Raw genomic sequence first — 19,979 nt, 5'->3', positions numbered from 1 at the left:
TGGGTGATTTCACAGCGACGTTTCTTACTCTGATCTTAGAGCCTCAGTTGGCTTTTGAAACTGCAAGTGGTCCTAGCTTTGTGAGAGACCCTTGAAACTAGCCAGAGTGACACTGAGTGTCCATGCTACTCAGCCATCTGGGCTGTGATGACTCAGCCAGGTTATTTGATCCTTTGGGTTCCTTATCCATAAAATGGTGGTGATCATGATTATAGTACCACATGAAAGAATGACATGAAGTCCTGTATGGGAAGCTCTGGGCACGGTGCCTAGCACACAGCATGAAGCCACAGCCTTCTTTGTCATTTCTGTCAGCTGTGGCATTCATCATCAAAGTATCCCAGAGTCAGTTCCAAGCTACCCGGAGCACCACGCAGGAGGTCTCAGTGCCTCCCTCGCTCCAGAAGCTCCCCATTTGTCCGTGAGGAGCACATGGCTTCTCAGAAGGGTATTCGTCACCTCTTCTGCTCTCTGCTGTTGCTGTTCCCTAACTGACACTTGTGACTCGCTGTGTCTTCTCAGAGGCCACAGGGCATGTCTGTGATCCCTTATGCTCTTCGGAAGGCTGCTGGGGCCCGGAGCCCAGGGACTGCGTCTCCTGCCAGAACGTGAGCCGGGGCAGGGAGTGTGTGCGGAAGTGCAATGTCCTGGAGGGGTGAGATACTGCCTTTCAGTTCCTTGTCTAGATGAGAAATAAGTCACCGTGTATTTTTATAACTTTACAGTAATTCAGGGTGTCTTCCTTTTGATCCTGTTTTCCTTGATATTATTTTTATTTGTTTGCTTGATATTTTTCTTTTGACAAATGAGTTATACAATAGGAGGTAAACAAGGTGGTTTTATTATTACTTAATGCAGATGAAGAATTTTTCAAATATCTTTTCCTGAAAATATCTTAAATTTTTAATGTACACAAAATTCCCAAGACAACAGTTGAGATGGCTACGAGCACACCCTTCTTTTTGCACTCTACTATTCATTATGTGTTAAACCCTATTAATGGAAAATGTATTTCCTGGATAATTTTCATTTTATGTGCCCTTGGCATGCACTGGTCATTGAATGGTACAAATGATTTTTAACATGATCATGGACAATGAAGAAATAATTCATAGAATGCTTATTTAACTTACTTGCAATTTATAGACACTCTGAGACTCTGGTGTAAAACTTCTAGTTAATACTAATACTAATAATGGTTAAAATAAGTTACTTGAAAAATAAAATCAACTTGAATGACAGAGGGGGTGGTTGGTTGTTGTTATTACTAATTGAAAGGGAAAGGTACAGTTTGTGACAGAAGAAAGCCTAGGAGTTTCGGGTGGCTCACCGAAATCATCCATCCTGGTTAATGTGTAGACTCCAGGTTGGATCCACAAATACTCAGCAACAGGATGGGAAGACTGGATTCTCCCATCACCACGACAGCGCAGTCTCCTGTCACCAAGACAGCACAGTCTCCCGTCACCAAGACAGCACAGTCTCACATCACCAGGACAGCACAGTCTCCATCACCAGTACAGCACAGTCTCCCATCACCAGGACAGCACAGTCTCCCATCACCAGGACAGCACAGTCTTCCATCACCAAGACAGCACAGTCTCCCATCACCAGTACAACACAGTCTCACATCACCAGGACAACACAGTCTCACATCACCAGTACAGCTCAGTCTCACATCACCAGGACAGCACAGTCTCACATCACCAGGACAGCACAGTCTCACATCACCAGGACAGCGCAGTCTCACATCACCAGGACAGCACAGTCTCACATCACCAGGACAGCGCAGTCTCACGTCAGCAGTCACAGTAAGTCTTCTGTTTGGGCACTAGAAAAAAAAATTCCTCTTCTGCCCTAGGTAGTAAAGGTGACAGGGTCATCTAGACTTCAGGGAGGCTTATGATAGCACAACGCTTAGAACACACTGTTTGAAACCGTCCTCTTTGAGGCTGTGTCCGGCACTGGAGACATCAGCTGTTATCATTGTATCGTTTCCTCAAGTCATCTATGTCGTGCTCAAACAGCTGCTGCTGGCATACTGGTAGTCCAGCTGGCTGTTTTATCTGACGGACCTCTTGTTCAAGGGAGCCAGGGCAGCAAGGATGAATCCAACAACTGCTAATTAGAGAATCAGATTGCCCCGTTTCCCTAACTTTTTGCTTATTTTCAGGAAACCGAAGGAATAATAAAAGAGGGCTTCTGATGACAAGTTTACAAACTTAACATAATAGTGATTTTAACAGATTTTTAAAGTGCTTTAGCAATGCTTAACGTATGCCTGTGTGCCAGAGAGAGTGGGTGCTCCTCATGTTTTAATATTTGGTTTAACTGATGTCATTCGCATAGTGGGAGGGATTTCAGCGCACATTCTTCTGGTGTAAGCACTCCTTGTAGCAACAGACAACAGAGTGGAGTGCAGAAATCTCCTCTGGTTGCAAAGTTAGCCACTGGCTTGTAGGATCTTAGTCTTCTCAGTAGCTGTCCCAACTGTTTGTCTTTTCAGTCCGCAATCATTTTTTGCTCAATACTTATTTACATTTCTTGAGAGAGGATGAAAATACTACAAGCAAAATTGTTCATGCCTGTGTCCAACACTTCCTGTTTAGAGTAATTGTCATTAAATAAGTTTGGATATCCCTTTTCTTAGCATTTACTTCATCTTAAACATTCATAATATACTATTAGAGGGAAGTGATGGCTTATAAGGACTTTTTTTTCAATTTGGCTTTGTGAGGAAACTATCAGTATTCTGATTGTGAATAAATCCAATTATGTGTGTGTTATTTGGCATGAGGATAACCTAGGGTTAGTTACGTTAGCATATTATATGTCAGGGCAGTCCCAACAATCTGACCCCTTGACCTTTACATGGAATGGTTTTGAGATTCTGGGCTTGGTGACTTATATTACGTAAGACACTCACGACCTTGTAGGAGTGACATGATCACTTCCCTTCCTCTTCTCCAGGGAACCGAGGGAGTTTGTGGAGAACACTCAGTGCATCCAGTGCCATCCAGAATGTCTGCCCCAGGCCATGAACATCACGTGCACAGGCCGGGTAAGGAATCCTTTGCTGTTCCCACCCTGCTGTGTGGGGGAAACAGAATCACAGTGATGATCCAAGTCATCACCAGGTGGGAAGGACAGTTGTCCAAGCCCTTTCCCGGTGGGCAGATCCACAGTGGACATCATGGCATTGTCTGAATGGTACTTTGTGCAGAACTGCCAGCATCCCATGTTCATTTCACTGTGACCGTCCCCTCACCACGCCAGAGGTCAGCCTGGCACCGTCAACATCCCATGTTCATTTCACTGTGACCGTCCCCTCACCACGCCGGAGGACAGCCTCGCTGGGCTTGGGCACTCTCAGCCAGTGTTCATGTTTCTGCTTTCTGCCATCATCACCTTCCTCTCATGTTCATCAAACATCCCCAAATTTTGTTTTAACAAATCCATGTTAAATTGATTGGAGAATTTTGAAAACAAATGATAATATTTTTTCAATTTCATTATTTTTGTCTTCACATATAATAGCAATCACATAAGGAACATATATGAATGAGAACTTAGGTACCTCTGACTCCTGCTGTTGTTAATTCTTGATGTCACATACGTCCACTGGACTCTCTCAGTCCAGCAGCAACATCTAGATCTACTAGTTGGCAGCACTTGTTGGACTTTGTCTCCAAATCAGGAGAGCTGGGTTGAGACATCTAGGCTGTCAGCCTGGCTGGCTGCACAGCGAGCCATATTTATAAGTTTAATGCATTGGCTTGAGCTTATGCTGCTTGAAATGGCGGGAGCTGGGCCTTCATTTTCCAGATGCTTTGGCCTTGAGTCTCCTCAGGCTCCAAGAGGCGAAGGCCAGGCGGCTGGGGAACAGTGCCAAGGGAACAGTCTTGTCTAAAAGCTTTATTTCTGTCCCCTTATGAAGTATGAAGCACGCAACTCAAACGGTTCCACTGTTTTCATTTCTGAGAATTTTACAAGAGTGCATCCAAGTCTTACAGATGAACTCCAGGGTTCCGCACCCACAGCCCACTGCAGCCAGTGCTCCACGGGTCCCCTCCCTGTCCCTAGAGAAATCCTGAAGTGGGCTTTCTTAAATTTGCTCACTGTGTCTGGCGTGCCTCAGCACTTCCTATTAACTTAGAATATGACATGCAAGAAATATTATCTGACTGATTTGCATGTAAATATGCATCTAGACCAATCAACGTGGCTTTGACAAGTATAGATATACAAAATATTTTAAATAAAGTACAGTGAGGCTTGACCATGGATTTTCATGTCTTTGCATATTATATGCATTTATATTTTAATTTACTTTATAAAACTTCACTGATTAAATTGGAGGGGGAAAGGAGGTACTGAGAATCAAAGTGTAACAAAATGATAGTTGGGTATCATTTCTTTAACAAATCATAGCACACAAATCACACCCACAGCCCACTGCAGCCAGCACTCCACGGGGCACCTCATATCGTAGGAAGCAGTTACATCTGAGTCAGGAAAATTTTGTATTAAGTACTCTGCCATGAACTGAACAGGCAAGAGCCACCCCAGAAATTGTTTCATATTTTAGGAACTTTGATGTTATTCATATTATATATTCTCACACAGAGTATTTTAAATTTTAAATTGGTTTTATTTTGAAAACTAAAGGGACAATCATTACTATTTTTTAAAATTTTCATTTATTTAGTTATTTGAGAGAGGAAGAGAGAAATAGAATATGGGCATCCTGGGGTCTCTTGCTGCTATAGATAAACTCCATGTGCATGTGCTTTTTAATTTAATTTTATTTTTTTTAATTTAATTTATTAGTTTTCTTTTCAGTAAATACAGGCAGTTTGGTACCATTATTTAGGCTCATCTGTGATCTACCCCCCCCCATTAGACCCTCCTTGTTAATGAAAATGGGTTATGCATTGTGGAGTTAGCCCCCAGTTATTGGTATGATAAATGTCTCTGCAAATCATGACCCAACATGTGGCTCTGACATTCTTTCCGCCCCCTCTTCCGCAAAATTTCCCTGAGCCATGTTGGGTTCATTTTTGGTCTGCTTCAGTGCTGAGGTGTTGGGGGCCTCTGAGGTTCTGGCTCTCTGATTTGGTAGGAGTTGATTTTTCTCTGTGTTGATCTCCTTCCCCTTTGTGCTGGTATCCGGTTCACAGGAAAACATCACCCTTGCTTATTTCGCCAGTTGTCCTTAGTTTCAGTTGGGCCCCTTTTGAGGTATGTTGGGGCAGCTCTCTTCTTAGGATCTGCATCTATCTGGAAAAGAGAAGCAGATTCTCCAACGGAGAGTAAGTTAGCACCCGGAGAATTGAGATAACACTTACTTTTTTGATAGACAGTATGATAGGTTTAGGCCCTCTTATACCCCGTGATTGATGGTAGCTTGATCAGAGAAACCTACAAGGTTTCCCAAAACAATGACAGACTTCTGTCAGAGTACTTGATGACCCACCAAAGGCCAGTGGTAAGACCCTATTGCTGAAGACTCCATACGCAGCTGACGCGTAAAATGGAATGACATGGCTGGAAGCCAGGAGAGAGTCAGTCCCCAGACAGTCAGCATGTCTAGTGCCAGAAGGCGGTCCATAGGCGACTGGGGGAAATGACCAAGATCTGTCCAAGCAACACATTGTTTAACCTAATTAGCAACAAATAACCAGATGTGATGCCCACACAAGTGCAATAGTGGTACACAGCCATGGTGAGGAATCAATTGCTCTTGATTTGGCTAACTGATCCACTCAGTGGTACTAGACCCATAGCTGGAGCTGGGAAACAAGTCAGAACCATACCCAAACACAAGCCCACTTTTTTTATTTTTTTGTTTATTTTTATTTATTTATTTGAGAGCGACAGAGAGAGAGAGAGAAAGAGGCAGATACAGAGATAGAAAGAGAGAGAGAGAGAGAGAGAAAGAGAATGGCGCGCCAGGACCTCCAGCCACTGCAAACGAACTCTAGATGCGTGCACCCCTTGTGCATCTGGCTAACGTGGGTCCTGGGGAATCGAGCCTCAAACCGGGCTTCACAGGCAAGCACTTAACTACTAAGCCATCTCTCCAGCCCACATGTGCTACTTTTGTTCATATGACTTTATGTGGGTACTGAGTAATCAAACCTGGGTCAACAGGCTTTGCAAGCAAGAGCCTTTAACCACTGAGCCACCTCCCTAGGCCCTTCCTAAGTCTTTTCTTCCCTTGTTACAGGGACCAGACAACTGCATTAAGTGTGCCCACTACATAGATGGTCCTCATTGCGTCAAGACCTGCCCAGCTGGCATCATGGGGGAGAACAATACCCTGGTCTGGAAGTACGCAGACGCCAGCAATACCTGCCACCTCTGCCATCCCAATTGTACCTACGGGTAAGTAGAGCACGGGGTCCCACAGCGTCCAGTGACATTTTGTATATTTAAAATGCCTCGCGTATTCCTAAGCAGTAGATTACACAGACTTGTGTTGGAGTCAGCAGCATAAAGCTTTTCCTCTCCGTGCACATGGTGGGCCCAGCAACATGCTGGTGGGCAGGTCTCAGAGCTGGTAGGAATATTGCTCTGCTTTTGAGGTGATTTATCTCAGCAAGACTGATTTTCTCAGCACTATGAATGCCAGTGAGGGAGAGCAAGTGGTAGGTAGGAGGCTGTCAGTCAGCTCCCTCTGTCTTTCTTTGGCTTACTAGGCTTTGGATGGGGATAATGTATTTGTGTGTGTGTGTATGCACGTACATGTGCATGCATTGTTAATTAATAAAAGAAAACACTGCCTCTCCCCTCTTTGAGTGGCTGGGAGATGGTTGATATGTAGCTCAGTTTCCAGCACTCTGAAGGTGAAGGCAAGAGTATCAGTTATTCAAGGTGTTCGTTAGCTACAAAGCATAGACATTCAGAAATATTTACTGCATAGGTAAGCAAATGAATTAATGCATAGTAAATAAATTGATAACCACCACCCTAACGTCAAGGCGCACTGTGATTTTACAAATTTGATAGTAATCTGACACACACTGCCTTATAATTTAATTTGAAAAATCATGAAACAGAGTAGAATGAGATCACATACATTTCTCTTTTCTTTCCTATAGATGTACTGGGCCAGGTCTGGAAGGATGTCCGGCCATTGGGTATGTGCCATAGCTTCGACTGCCATGGGCCCTTTGGATCTGATGCCAGAAGCTAGTTTTGACTTTTTTCTAACCTGTTAGATTTTAATATTTCCCATGGACCAGCAAAGTATCCCAGCAGAAACCTCCCTGCTGGGCTGCCCTCCTGCCTGATTCCACTTTGTTGGTTGGTCGAGGACTCATGGTACACAATGCCGGGGCTGGCCTCGTAGGACGCCGGTGCTACGGACCGGCCGGGTCACTCTAGGAACAGCCGTTTGCAGTCCTTTCAGTCATATGCTCTGGTCGGGTCTTGCCTTCTTTGAACCTCTCCTCTTCTAGTAAGCCCAACTGCTCCCATCATAGACCTGTGTTTGAAAGACTGTTTGTCAGGTGACAAAGACCCAGCTCAAGAGAAGTTTCTGTCTTCTCCTTGGAACACATTGTTCAGTGTCCATTAACATTTCCTTTCTCATCAGTCGCTGTCATGTGGAAACGCTGTCCTGAGAAAAGCAAAGTGAATTATTGGTTCATTGTGCAAAAGTACAGTATGTACATACATACATATATATGTATATACTATATAATATATGTAATATATATCAATATATAATATATAATCAATAGCATCTCTGAAGAATTATATTACCTACAAGCAACTATTTGCCATTTTCTCTTTTTTTATATTTTTTATTTTTATTTAGTTATTTTTTTGACAGAGAGAAAGAGAGAAGGGTTCACCAAGGCCTCCAGCACTGCAAATGAACTCCAGACGCATGTGCCACCTTATGCATCTCGCTAATGTGGGTCCTGGGGGATTGAACCTGGGTCCTTTGGCTTTGCAGGCAAATGCCTTCACCACTAAGCCATCCCTCCAGCCCCTATTTGCCATTTTTGGTGCCTCTCGAACACCAGCCAGACTCCCAGGCAGATCTGTCACCTGTGTTAGTCGACATAGCCCTTGCCTGACCAACTCTTCTCAACTTCAGCCCATGCTTTTCCTCTAGACGCGAGGTGGCAGTTTATTCCTTCTGCCATCAGCTGAAACAGAAAGAGAAGTCCATGTCTGAGGCGCAGGACCTCCTCCCTCCCTGTCTCACCTCTGACCCTCCTCAGACACCCAAGAGAGCTGTAAGCTCACAGTGAGGCTTTTCATCACACTGCTGAACCCAGTCGGCCACGGTTATTTGTAAATGTTATTTCATGACTATTTTATCTTCTCAACTTACTGTGGGTCCACATGGAACACATGCCCTGGAATAAGTTTTCCTTACTCCTTCCTCAGTTCACTTTAGAATAGTGAAGACTCAGGGTCTGGAGAGATTGCTCAGTGGTGAAAGGCATGTGCTTGCAAAGCCTGAAAGCCTTGGTTCAATTCTCCAGTGTCCACATGAAGCATGTGCTTGCAAAGCCTGACAGCCTTGGTTCAATTCTCCAGTGTCCGCATGAAGCTAGATGCACAAAGTGGCCCACACACCTGGACTTCATCTCCAGTGGCAAGAGGCTGTGAAATATCTATCCCCCTCCCAGTCATTCATTCTCTTTCTCTCCCTCTCCACCTTTTCCTCCTTCCTCCGTCCCTCACCCCCTCTCTCTGCTTGCAAATAAATACAAATATTTTTAAATGAATTTTAAAAAATAGTGAAGGCTCATCAATTCTGACCATGTTAATTGGGAGTTTGGTCCGTAACACAGGAGATGTCTTCCCAAATCAGGATATGGACTTCCCTTTTTATGATTCACAATTGGTTAAACAACTAAGAAAGATATGCAAGGACGGTGGTCCAGTGATACTGCCACTGCGTCTTTGCAATCCATTGTCATTTCCATTGAAAATAAAAGTAGATCCATGTGGAAATAAAATAAATTTACCTGAAAATAAAAATAAATTTACCAGTTAAGTGATTGATCCTTAACTTTCATCCCAACCCCACCAAAGGAAAAAAAGGGGGGGAGAAACATCAGTTTCTACAGCTTCCCAATTCAGTGTTGCTAATGTCAGTAATTTGGATGGTGCCTGACGAGACTGAAATCTTGATCTCTGACCGGGGTTGAGCACAGCACTGGGACAACGATGCTGTTTATGGCTACATCCTCCACCTCACGGCCTCCATGGAGCTCCTTCTCAGGGCATCTCATGCAGCTATGGGCTCCATCTTGAAAGCAGAGGACCCCCATGAGGGGTCTCAGTGTTCCTAAAACAATCCCTTCACTTAGCCTGACCAGGAGACAGCTTTTGGCTAAGGTTTTTCAATTTATGGACATATTCTTGGAAAGAATAAAGGACAAAATGTAAAAAGCAATATTTAAACAAGAACTTTTTAATTGAATTGACTTATGTTCTTCGTCATAACTGGAGGCTCTGATGAGATCTCACCTGTTACAATGCAGAGATAAAGGCTGGCCGGGGGGCAGACACACTCAGAATGTCGGAAACGTTGCTGTAGCGAGAGTGGGCAGCTGTCATGTCCTCTCGCAGGTGCATGGTAGCTCACTTTCCAAGATGAGTTTAAATGATATCAGTGTGTCAAAAGATGCAGGAAACACCAATGCCACCCTCTCTTGCCTCTCCGCTTCACTGCAGGCCCAAAATCCCATCCATTGCCACTGGGATCGTGGGTGGCCTCTTCCTGCTGGTGGTCGTGGCCCTGGGGATTGGCCTCTTCATGCGGCGGCGCCACATCGTCCGGAAACGCACCCTGCGCCGCCTGCTGCAGGAGAGAGAGGTGAGCAGTGGGGCGTGGCTGTCTCCGGGCCGCAACCCCCTCAGGACCCTCCACTGCAGCGGAGAGGAAAAGCACCTTCCTTTCAGAACTAGTAACATGCAAGTTACTGTGTGGACACTGTTTTAGTCAGCTTTCCATCGTCATAACCAGTACCTATGAGCGTCCACTTATAAAGAGGAGGTTTATTTGGCTTGTGGTTAGGGGACGCTTCGGCCCATATTCAGGTGGCATCATTGCTTCTGGCCTGTGGCAGTCCACTGTGGGAGCAGTACATAGTTCGCAAAATCATTCATCCCAAACAAAGAGAGGGAAGAAGGGCGAGTGTCCCCAGTCACCTAAAAGCCTCCCCATAGGCCCCTCCTCATGAGGACTCCACTACTTCCTGATGACGTCACAGGTCAGCTTTAGCATGTGTCCCCTTGGAGGGCACCTTTGCAAGCCCTAGCAGATATGTGATTGCAGTTTAAATTACCTGTTGTGACAGAAGAGCCATAATAACAGAATCTCGGGATGACCAGTTACCCAGACTGGATTACATTTTGGTATCTCCATCCAGTGAGACGTGCCTGTGTCTAGGCCGGGCCATTCAAAATGCTTACAGAGCTGAGTGGAGGCCTACCTACGGGACAGTCCCTGGAGGTGTTCACGGGAGGACTGTTAGAGAGAGCTGCCGAGACCAAGTTGAAATAAGACGTTACTTTGGAAAATGTCACATGCGTGGCTATTCTTTTTCAAGTTCCCTTGGAACTATCATCACACCACGTGTCCAGTGTTGTACTAGAAGCCAGGGTCTCTCGTGAGCAGAATGGTGCAGTGTGGCACGGGCATTCGGCAGCGACCCACATGATCGCGGTGTAACGTTGTCCTCTGTCGTATTTCAATGAAGGCCGATTGGCCTGGAAACGGAAATGCATTCCTCCAATGTGGCTGTTGTGTTAAGCAGAACCTACACCACAGTCTGTTTCTACTGTGCTTTATTAAGCTCTTAAGACAAGGAGCCCAGTGTTCCTTTTGAACGAGTACAGTGTTTCGTAAGGGCGCATGAGCGACACACTGTCGGCTCTGCACACGTCCGCTACCGGGTTGCATGTCACGGAGGGTTGCGCTTGCATTTCGCTTGCTTTCACAGCTCGTGGAGCCTCTCACGCCCAGTGGAGAAGCTCCCAACCAAGCCCTGTTGAGGATCCTGAAGGAAACAGAATTCAAAAAGATCAAAGTTCTGGGCTCTGGAGCATTTGGCACAGTGTATAAGGTAAGGTCCCAGGACAGGCCCACACCTGGGCTTTAGACCCGAGCCTCACTGAGCATGCTGGGTGGGTGGGGCAGAGTCAGTCCTCGCCGTGCAGGTGATTTTCATCACCAACTGCCCTGGCCTTTGCCAGGGGTTGGAAAATCCCAGTGCTTCCCCAAGTCCTTGAGAGGAAATCTTTTATAACCACAGTGAGAAACAAGAGGTCCTGGGAGGTCGGAAGTGCTTTTTAGAAGACGTCATTGGCCATGTTGGTGGCACACATTGAGGCTGTAGTAGTAAAGACATTAGGAAGGATGCTTCTTGTTGTGCTGGCAGAACAATCCATTGCAGTGACAACCGTTATCTGTTTTCCCTGGGCTCACGTTGCACAAAGTCTGATCCCAATTAGAATTCTGGGTGATCCACACTGACTTTATAAGTGACACAGCATACATAGTATTTTGGTTATCTTTTGAGATAGTTATTTTAGGTATGGGCCACAAGGTCCCACTAGTTGTTTTCTTTTTAAAAAATATATTTTATTTATTTATGTATTTGAGAGAGAGAAAGAGGCAGAGAGACATACAGAGACACAGAGAGATACTGAGAATGGGTGTACAAGGGCCTCTAACCACTGCAAATGAACTCCATATGCATGCGCCACCTTGTGCATCTGTCTTTACATGGGTACTGAGGAATAAACGTGGGTCATTTTGGCTTTGCAGGCAAGTGCCTTACCTGCTGAGCCATCTCTCCAGATTGGTTTTCTTTTTTTCTTTTATTTATTTGAGGGAGCGAGAAAGAGAAAGAGGCAGATAGAGTGAGAAATGGGGTGGGGGAGATCACGGGCACACCAGGACCTCCAGCTACTACAAACACATTCCAGACACTTATGCCACCTTGTGTATCTGACTTACAGGGAGCCTGGGGAATCGAACTTGGGTCCTTTGGCTTTTGCAGGCAAGGGCATTAACTGTCAAGCCATGTCTCCATCCCAGTTGCTTTCTGTTTTGAAGCTAGATGACTCCTCTGGTTATAGAACCTGCCGCCCTGAGCCGCAGCACTGTCGGCATGTAGTGCTGAGCTGTGGCTCCTCTGGCCTCACCCCTAATGCTGTGGTCACCATGAAACCCTCCAGTCCAGGAGGTAATGGACTGCTTGGTTTGATGACTGTGGGTTAAGGCCTGCCCTCTCTTTACCTAGGGGCTCTGGATCCCAGAAGGGGAGAAAGTGAAAATTCCTGTGGCCATCAAGGAATTACGAGAAGCAACATCTCCGAAAGCCAACAAGGAGATCCTGGATGTGAGTTTCCTTGTGCTCTGAGCCTGAGGACCTGGGCTGCTCTCGGGGATCGTATTTCTGTATTTTAGGTGTCTTCATCCCCACATGTGAATGTTCAGGTTTTGTCTATTTTTCCCTTCTTGCTATGAAAGGTATAATTCTCTCCCCTCCCCTCAGGGAGTGGAAACTCACAATTGCTGAGCATCTCCGGGAGCCAGTCATACACCATACACACACCACCTCAGTGGCTAGGCTGGATAAGTCCATGGCACAGACCTATGGCCAGTGGTTTTTGAATGAGGAAACCATGGAATAAGGAAACTCGCTCGGCTGGGATGGGAGGAGAACACATCATCGTTTCAGCCTCTGAAATGCATTCACCTGGCTCTGCTGAATTATCTCATCCTTGAAGTGACTTTTATTTTATTTTTTTTTTTTTACGAGGTGCCTGATCTTAACAATGTGAAGCCTGCTGGACCCTTGCTTCCCCTTCTGCACTTTCTCCCAGATAATTTAAATGTTATTCTTCTGTGATGGCAGATGGTTATTTTCTGGAGTCTTTCTCTATAAGATTTTTCTCATAGTTTGCTTTTAATTCTGTTGGACTTTCCTCCACCTCTCTGAACCTTGCCTAGCCCATAATAGGGCAAATGCCCACTTAGGAAGAGCTAGCTCAAGGAACGTCTTGGAAGCATGTGGGATGATCAGCCAGGCTTGCCATAAGCTGTTGGCAGCTGCTCCAGTCCTAAAACAGAGCAAGAATTCGAGGAGCCCCAGGGAGATAAGGTAGCAGTTCACGAATGAGTAAAGGAAAGCAAAAAAAAAAAAAAAAAAAAAAAAAAAAAAAAAAAAAAAAAAAAAAAGAAAGAAAAAAGAAAAAGAAAAATGACTATTACCTCAAAAGAGAAGACAGTTTAGTTGGTTTTTGAGCTTTACAAAGACCAAGTCCATCCCTTTTATATCTAACTCACAGAATCTGTAAGAAGCAAAGCAGACATGGTCCTTTGATCAGTTTCCCAGTGACAAACTTCCCTGTGCTGTGACGTTCTTGGAGCAAATTGCTTGCTTGTTTGTTTTTGTTTTGTTTTGTTTTTTAAGAGAAAACCCCACACTGGTACACTGCTAATGAGAGAGGGCCTACCTATGACTATGCGGTGATAGAAAGGCTCACTTGTTGATGACATACTTATTAAGCAAAATTATCCTTCACTTTAATGGTTTAGGAACCAGTGTCAAGTCTCCCCTGTGTAACAGAAGGGGGATAAGTAGAGAAGGGCTTGCAAAGCTGTCTTAGCTACTCGCTCACCTATGCTGGTTAAAAGGAAAATTGGTTAGCCACATTAGTTCACTTTTAACTCATTCAAGACATACTAATAGACTGCACATAAGAATGTCGACATGTACAGTAAGGACAACTTGGAAGTGTCTTGAACAATGCCCATGCTCTAGAAAGGAAGAAGTTTTCACTGAGAAGTCTCTCCCTCTCCTAGGGCCTTTTAGCTAGAGATGTACTTTCTGGAATGGAGATGGGATAGAAGATGAATCCAGTAAATTCCTAAAAGTTAAGTGTCCCTGTCATCTGAAGGCCCCTTTGCCTGTTGTTCGTCTCCCTCTGAGTTCCTCCCCTCTGTTGTTTGTGTTTCTAGGTGTTTCTTTCTTCTTGGCCCCTTTGGACTCCTTGCATGTCAGCCATTACGGCAGCGGTAGTCAGAAGACAGTGAGCTTGAGGCTTTCTCACTCGCTTGTCCTGAAGCCCAAAGTGCTGGGCGCTCACAGCATCCCGTGGCGCAGGGCCCTGTACCGGTGCGGGAGAGCTCCTGCGAGAAGGAGGGAACTGTGGAGGTGGCTTCTGCTCTAGGGGAAGCAAGAGCCAGGGATTTTGAGGCCAATTTCAACAGGGTCCTGAATAGTACATTAATCCTGCACAAGAACAGCTCACAGCAAGTATGTTTTTTGCAAACCCTGGCATGCACTTCTAAGTGGCTCAAATAGGCTGGTACACTGGTCTAGCCACATGCATAGTGCCTGTTTTATGTGGCTTCTGGTGGCTTAGTTCACTGGTGAAGCTTTTCATATGTCAGGGGTCCCTACTCTTTATTTAACACGCTAGACTTATACCTTTCCTTAAGGAATCTAGCACTCATTTACAACAAGATAGTTCACAGTTGAGGGAGACAGTAAGAAAGGACCCCCAAAAAATGTCAGCAGTGGTGACAAAATAATAAATTTTCAAGGTCACCAAAACCTCAGGGACAGACAGCCTGCTGTGGGACTCGGACAACAGCCATCAGGGTCTCCCCGTGTGAGCTCCACCTGCTGTGGCTGGTTCCCCAGATTGTTGTGGAATACCAAGCATAGTTGCTATGGGTCACAGTGCACCTTCCCAGCTTCCAAAACAAATAGGGAAGAACAAAGCTCACTTTAACTTTTGCCCACACGGCTACACAACACTCCCATTGTGCCGAGTGTGGGCAGGAAATGATGACCCAGTCCTGTTCATCTGCCATATTTTGGTAACCTGACACCTGGCAGGGCTCCAGGCTCTGTGTGGCCACACACACATGCCCCCAACTCTTTTCTCTTCCCCGTCCTCGCCAGCCCACAGCAGATGGGCTCCTCAGACTGCTCCGCTCTGCAGATTTTCTTGCCTCTAAAATGAATACAATATGTGCCCAAATCTCAAGCACATCTTGAGAAAAATAGGAGCAGCCAGAGGATTTCTTTGGTGTTATGATTGTACAACTTCCCAGATCCAGGGAAGAGATGTGATTTCTGCTGTTCTGGCAATCCCATGGCCTATTCATTTTTCCAGATACTTTCCAGTTTAAATTTAGAGCAGGGGGGCTGGAGAGATGGCTTAGCGGTTAAGTGCTTGCCTGTGAAGCTTAAGGACCCCAGTTCGAGGCTCGATTCCCCAGGACCCACGTTAGCCAGATACACCAGGGATGCATGCATCTGGAGTTTGTTTGCAGTGCCTGGAAGCTCTGGTGCGCCAATTCTCTCTCTGTGTCTCTCTGCCTCTTTCTCTCTCTGTCCCTCTCAAATAAATAAATAAAAATTAACAAAAACTTTTAAATAAATTTAGAGCAGGGATGGAAATGGAATGCAGCAAGACACATGTATGTGCAGCATATGCATGCTGTGTGTGCTGTGTGTGAGTGTGTGAGCGTATTGCATGGATATATAAGTGTGTATATGTGAGGATGCATGTATCTGAGGTTGAGTGTGAGTGTGTGTGTTGAGTATGTGTCTATGTGAGGTGCACATATGTGAGGACAAGTGTGAGTGTGTAAGTGTGTTGAGTGTGTGCCTATGTGAAGGTTCACGTATGTGAGGTTGAGTGTGAGTGAGCGTGTGTGTTGAGTGTGTGTCTATGTGAGGGTGCATGTATGTGAGGTTGAGTGTGAGTGAGCGTGTAAGTGTGTTGAGTGTGTGCCTATGTGAAGGTGCACGTATGTGAGGTTGAGTGTGAGTGAGTGTGTAAGTGTGTTGTGTGTGTCTATGTGGGGGTGCACGTATGTGATACTGAGTGTGAGTGAGTGTGTAAGTGTGTTGAGTGTGTGTCTGTGTGAGGTGCACATATGTGATACTGAGTATGAGTGAGTGTGTGTGTTGAGTTCGTGTCTATGTGAGGTGCACATATGTGATACTGAGTGTGAGTGAGCGTGTGTGTTGAGTTCATGTCTATGTGAGGGTGCACGTATGTGAGGTTGAGTGTGAGTGAGTGTGTGTGATTATGACAGCTACAGCATTCAGCAAGCCTCTTAGCCAGACTACCCAACAAGCAATAATGATTTCCTCTGGAGGACATGGTGATCCATGTCCAGTAGGAGGGTGAGCCCCAGTGGGAGGCCAGTGATACCAGGGGTTAGGAAAACAATCTGTGGGTGCAGCCCTAACACTGCGGAGCACAGCCTTGGGTTGTCAAGTCACTTCTGAGCCAGGGGCTCCTCTCCTGACAATAACAGCCTCGTGTGTCATATACTGCCCAGCTCTGCCTATTCTCAGAGCAGATTTTGGAGATGAAGAGAGGTTGGCGGTGTCCACTAACTCTGCAGCTGTTAAATGTATTTAACGATGACATTGTATTTCTAATATAAAAGAACACCATATATATCCTGGTGGAAAGCAGACACCAAGCACTCAGTTTAGAATCATCCACACTAGAAATGAAACTAGAAGCTAGAGGAATTAGTGCTGTGAGATCCCGTGGTGTGGGGTACTTCTGTGTGCATTGAGATCCAGTGATGTAGGGTACTGCTGTGTGTGTTGAGATCCAGTGATGTGGGGTACTTCTGTGCGCTGTGAGATCCAGTGATGTGGGGTACTTCTGTGCGCTGTGAGATCCAGTGGTGTGGAGTACTGCTGTTAGCTGTGAGATGCAGTGTTTTGGAGCACCTGATATTTCCAGCATGCACTGGGGTAAAGGATACAGCCCGTCTTCAGAGATTTTTGGGGGGACAAGGATTTGTACATAATACAAATATATAGGTACACTTTAGGATCATGCTCCAAGGCAATGGCATATATATATATATGTCTGTCTGTCTGTCTGTCTGTCATCAAACGTGTAGCACACACACATGCATGCACACACACATACTCACACCTATATGTATACATGCCCTTCCTAACCCCTACCACCATGTCTGTATCCTGTCTTCAACCCTGAGTCCCAGAAGCCCTGGCTGGCTCACGTTGTGTTCCTGGGCAACCCAGGGACCCCTTCTCCAAGCCTTCCCCTGGCTCAGGGTGTGGTCACTTGTGCTGAGGGAAACTGGCTTGCAGGAGTCCACCCTGCTCACCTAGGACCTACAGAGGTGAAAGGAACCTCCAGACTCGTTCTTCTGAAGGCCATGTATCTCTCTAACCTGAATGAAAGCCCCCCCCCCCCTTCTTATGTTTAAAGGAAAAGAAATTTTATGAATGGAAATTAAGAATTTCCCATTCTTAGCCAGACAGAAGACGGAACCCCAATGTCCACTGTGTGCATGACTACAAGTAATTTCCATTTCCCTGGCCTTAGAATTACAGGAGGGTCAAATGTACTTGTGTATTTGTGGCTCTGTCAAGGGGAGCCAGCCTGAAGAAGTGGATGCACTTTGCATGCCAGCCTGCTCCTCCCACGACGAGACTGAGGCAGAGGCCACACAGACCCGTCCGCAGAGGGGGCCGTGGAGGTGGCAGTGTGTAGCCACTGTGGACACAGTGCTGTACCCACTCAGGGGCTGGCATCAGTGCTCAGAAAGCCATGCTGGGGGCAGGTTCCTCCTCAGACACCTTGCCACTGTCCAGCCCTCAGTCTGAGCAATGCCTGCTGCGACAAGAAGGGAGATCTTCCTCCAGGCTGCCTGCCAGCCCAGTTTTGTTTTTTTTTTTTTTTTAACAGCAGATGAGCACAATTTATGTTTAATTTCAATCTGCACAGTAACAAATATACTTCAAGTCTTTCCCACAACCATTATTTTTTATTCATTACAGATGCACTTCGCATGGACACATTATGTGTTGGCACCATCCTTTCCCTCGCCCCCGCCCCCATTCTGCGGGGGCCCTGCTCATGGGGTTGCAGGTTTTCCCCATGGAAATGAGCAAGTCACTGTCCAGGAGGAGCTCCTGAGACCCAGACTTGGACCCCACAGGTCTCAATAGCGCCTTTGGCCTCGGGGTGGAGGGTCGTCTTTTCAAAGAAGGCACTGGCATCCCTAAACTCTGAGACATCGGGGTGTTTTGACCGGTGGGAAATGAGGCTTAGTTTCCTCTCTATCAAGCAGAACCCCTACATACACCTAGGAGGAACCCCAGTGTCTTGTCGTTTTATAGTCCTGCCCCAATGTGTCTGGTGCTAGGTATTCTGAGGGCCAACCTGTGCGCAGAGTACATATTTCGAAATGCAAAACTTTGGTAATACTTTTTATCTGGAAAGCAGTCCATGGACTTTCCCATCAGCCACCACCAAGGAGCCATTGAGATATGTCTGCCCTCTTTCTCTTGCAGGAAGCCTATGTGATGGCCAGTGTGGAAAATCCTCATGTGTGCCGCCTCCTGGGCATCTGCCTGACCTCCACCGTCCAGCTCATCACACAGCTCATGCCCTTCGGCTGCCTCCTGGACTACGTCCGTGAGCACAAGGACAACATCGGCTCCCAGTACCTCCTCAACTGGTGTGTGCAGATTGCGAAGGTAACCACAGGGAGCCCTTCCCACGCGACTGCACACGGAGCAGGTGGCCAGCTTAGAAAAGCAAAGGCCTGTGGCTTCCCGGGCCGGGCACTGGTCTTTCAGGAGTGATGTCGATCATTACTGAGAGCCAGAGGGAAACAGCCCGGAAGAACAGAAATATGAGCCACTTCCATCCTGGGTGACAGGCTTTGTGGAAAGGATGTATGTGTGTATGCGCATATACATGTATATGTGTGTATGCATGCATCATATGTGCAGGGTGCACGTATGTACATGTGAGTGGGTGCATGTGTGTGTAGGTACGCACATGCATGTAGAGGCAAGAGTCTCTACCTTACTTGTTCAGACAGAATCTCCCACTAAACCTGGAGCTCATGTACTGGGCTAGACAAGCTAGCCAGCAAGCAAGCTCCAGACATCCAGCTGTTATATAGGTGTTCTATGGGATCTGAGCTCATACGCTCAGACTTACATGGCAAGTGTTTTACTAACTGAGCCATTTCTCCAGCCCTGTTTTGCTTTACCTTAGATTAACTTGGATTGATTGGTTTGTGCACTGAACCTGCCCTGAGCCAATGCCCATCCACCTGCACGGTGGAAATCCAGCCACTTCATGTGAATAGTTTCCTCTTCACCGGGTGCTCAGTATAGTTTGATGTTCTCGCTTCTCTGCTTCTTTCTGGTGAATACTGTGGTGACTTGTGGTGCAGAAGGGCGGCTTTCCCCAGTCAGGACTTGATAGCAAGGTTAGAAAAACCGGTCCTGGTGTGCATAAGGAGGCTGGAGGAGGTGAGCAAGCTCTGTAAGTTGGGGCTCATTCAGTGCACCCCCAACACAGGCCCACTCTAGATCCAGGGTGCTGGGAGAGCATAAAATGGCCCCCACAAAGCCACTGGCATGTAGTAGGAGATCAGGTATTTAACTGCTCATAAGTTTCCAAACGACTTACCTTTCACCTCAGATCTTTCTTGTCTCAATCCCACAATTGTTTTCTTGCTAAACTTGAATTCTTTTCCCATCAACGAACACACATTGTACATGGCTGGAGTTAGGGTTTGTGAGCAGGCCTTGTCTCTGGGTGTCATTGCCCCTCCCCGCCAGGCAGTGAGGTAAGTTCTGGAGGAATGTCCGAGGAAGGGCAGGAAACAGTGGCCCACACAAGCCACCTCACCTCACGCGGGCCACGGTCGTACAGCAATTTACGTTGCCGTGTATGACAGCTGCGTGCCGAGCTGTCCCCACCCGGCTCCAGGGAGAGGTGTGCCTGTGACAGCATAAGACAACTCTTCCTGGAGCATGGCAGAGCACGGGGCGGCTCTTCCCACACCCGAGGCTCTGGATCGTGCTGCCGAAGCACAGGGCTCTGCCTGGACCAGCCACGCAGCAGCATATCCCTCACTATGCCTTCGCTGTCTGGAGGTGATCCTGCAGCCACAC

General features: G+C 46.4%; 1 protein-coding gene across 2 annotated transcripts in view; it reads left to right on the top strand.

Annotated features, from left to right (window-relative positions):
• Window positions 1–19,979, top strand: part of Egfr (epidermal growth factor receptor) — a 203,520-nt gene that overhangs the window by 147,368 nt on the left and 36,173 nt on the right. For both annotated transcript variants that reach the window (XM_045135494.1, XM_045135493.1), the window contains exons 13-20: window positions 523–655; window positions 2,971–3,061; window positions 6,230–6,387; window positions 7,104–7,142; window positions 9,706–9,847; window positions 10,977–11,099; window positions 12,282–12,380; window positions 18,357–18,542. In XM_045135494.1, coding sequence (XP_044991429.1) covers window positions 523–655; window positions 2,971–3,061; window positions 6,230–6,387; window positions 7,104–7,142; window positions 9,706–9,847; window positions 10,977–11,099; window positions 12,282–12,380; window positions 18,357–18,542 — 971 coding nt within the window. The remainder of the gene's footprint in view (window positions 1–522; window positions 656–2,970; window positions 3,062–6,229; window positions 6,388–7,103; window positions 7,143–9,705; window positions 9,848–10,976; window positions 11,100–12,281; window positions 12,381–18,356; window positions 18,543–19,979) is intronic.

The sequence above is a fragment of the Jaculus jaculus genome, chromosome 16, assembly GCF_020740685.1.
Source record: "Jaculus jaculus isolate mJacJac1 chromosome 16, mJacJac1.mat.Y.cur, whole genome shotgun sequence".
NCBI classification, from domain to species: domain Eukaryota; kingdom Metazoa; phylum Chordata; class Mammalia; order Rodentia; family Dipodidae; genus Jaculus; species Jaculus jaculus.
This window is presented reverse-complemented; position numbering and strand designations above follow the sequence as displayed.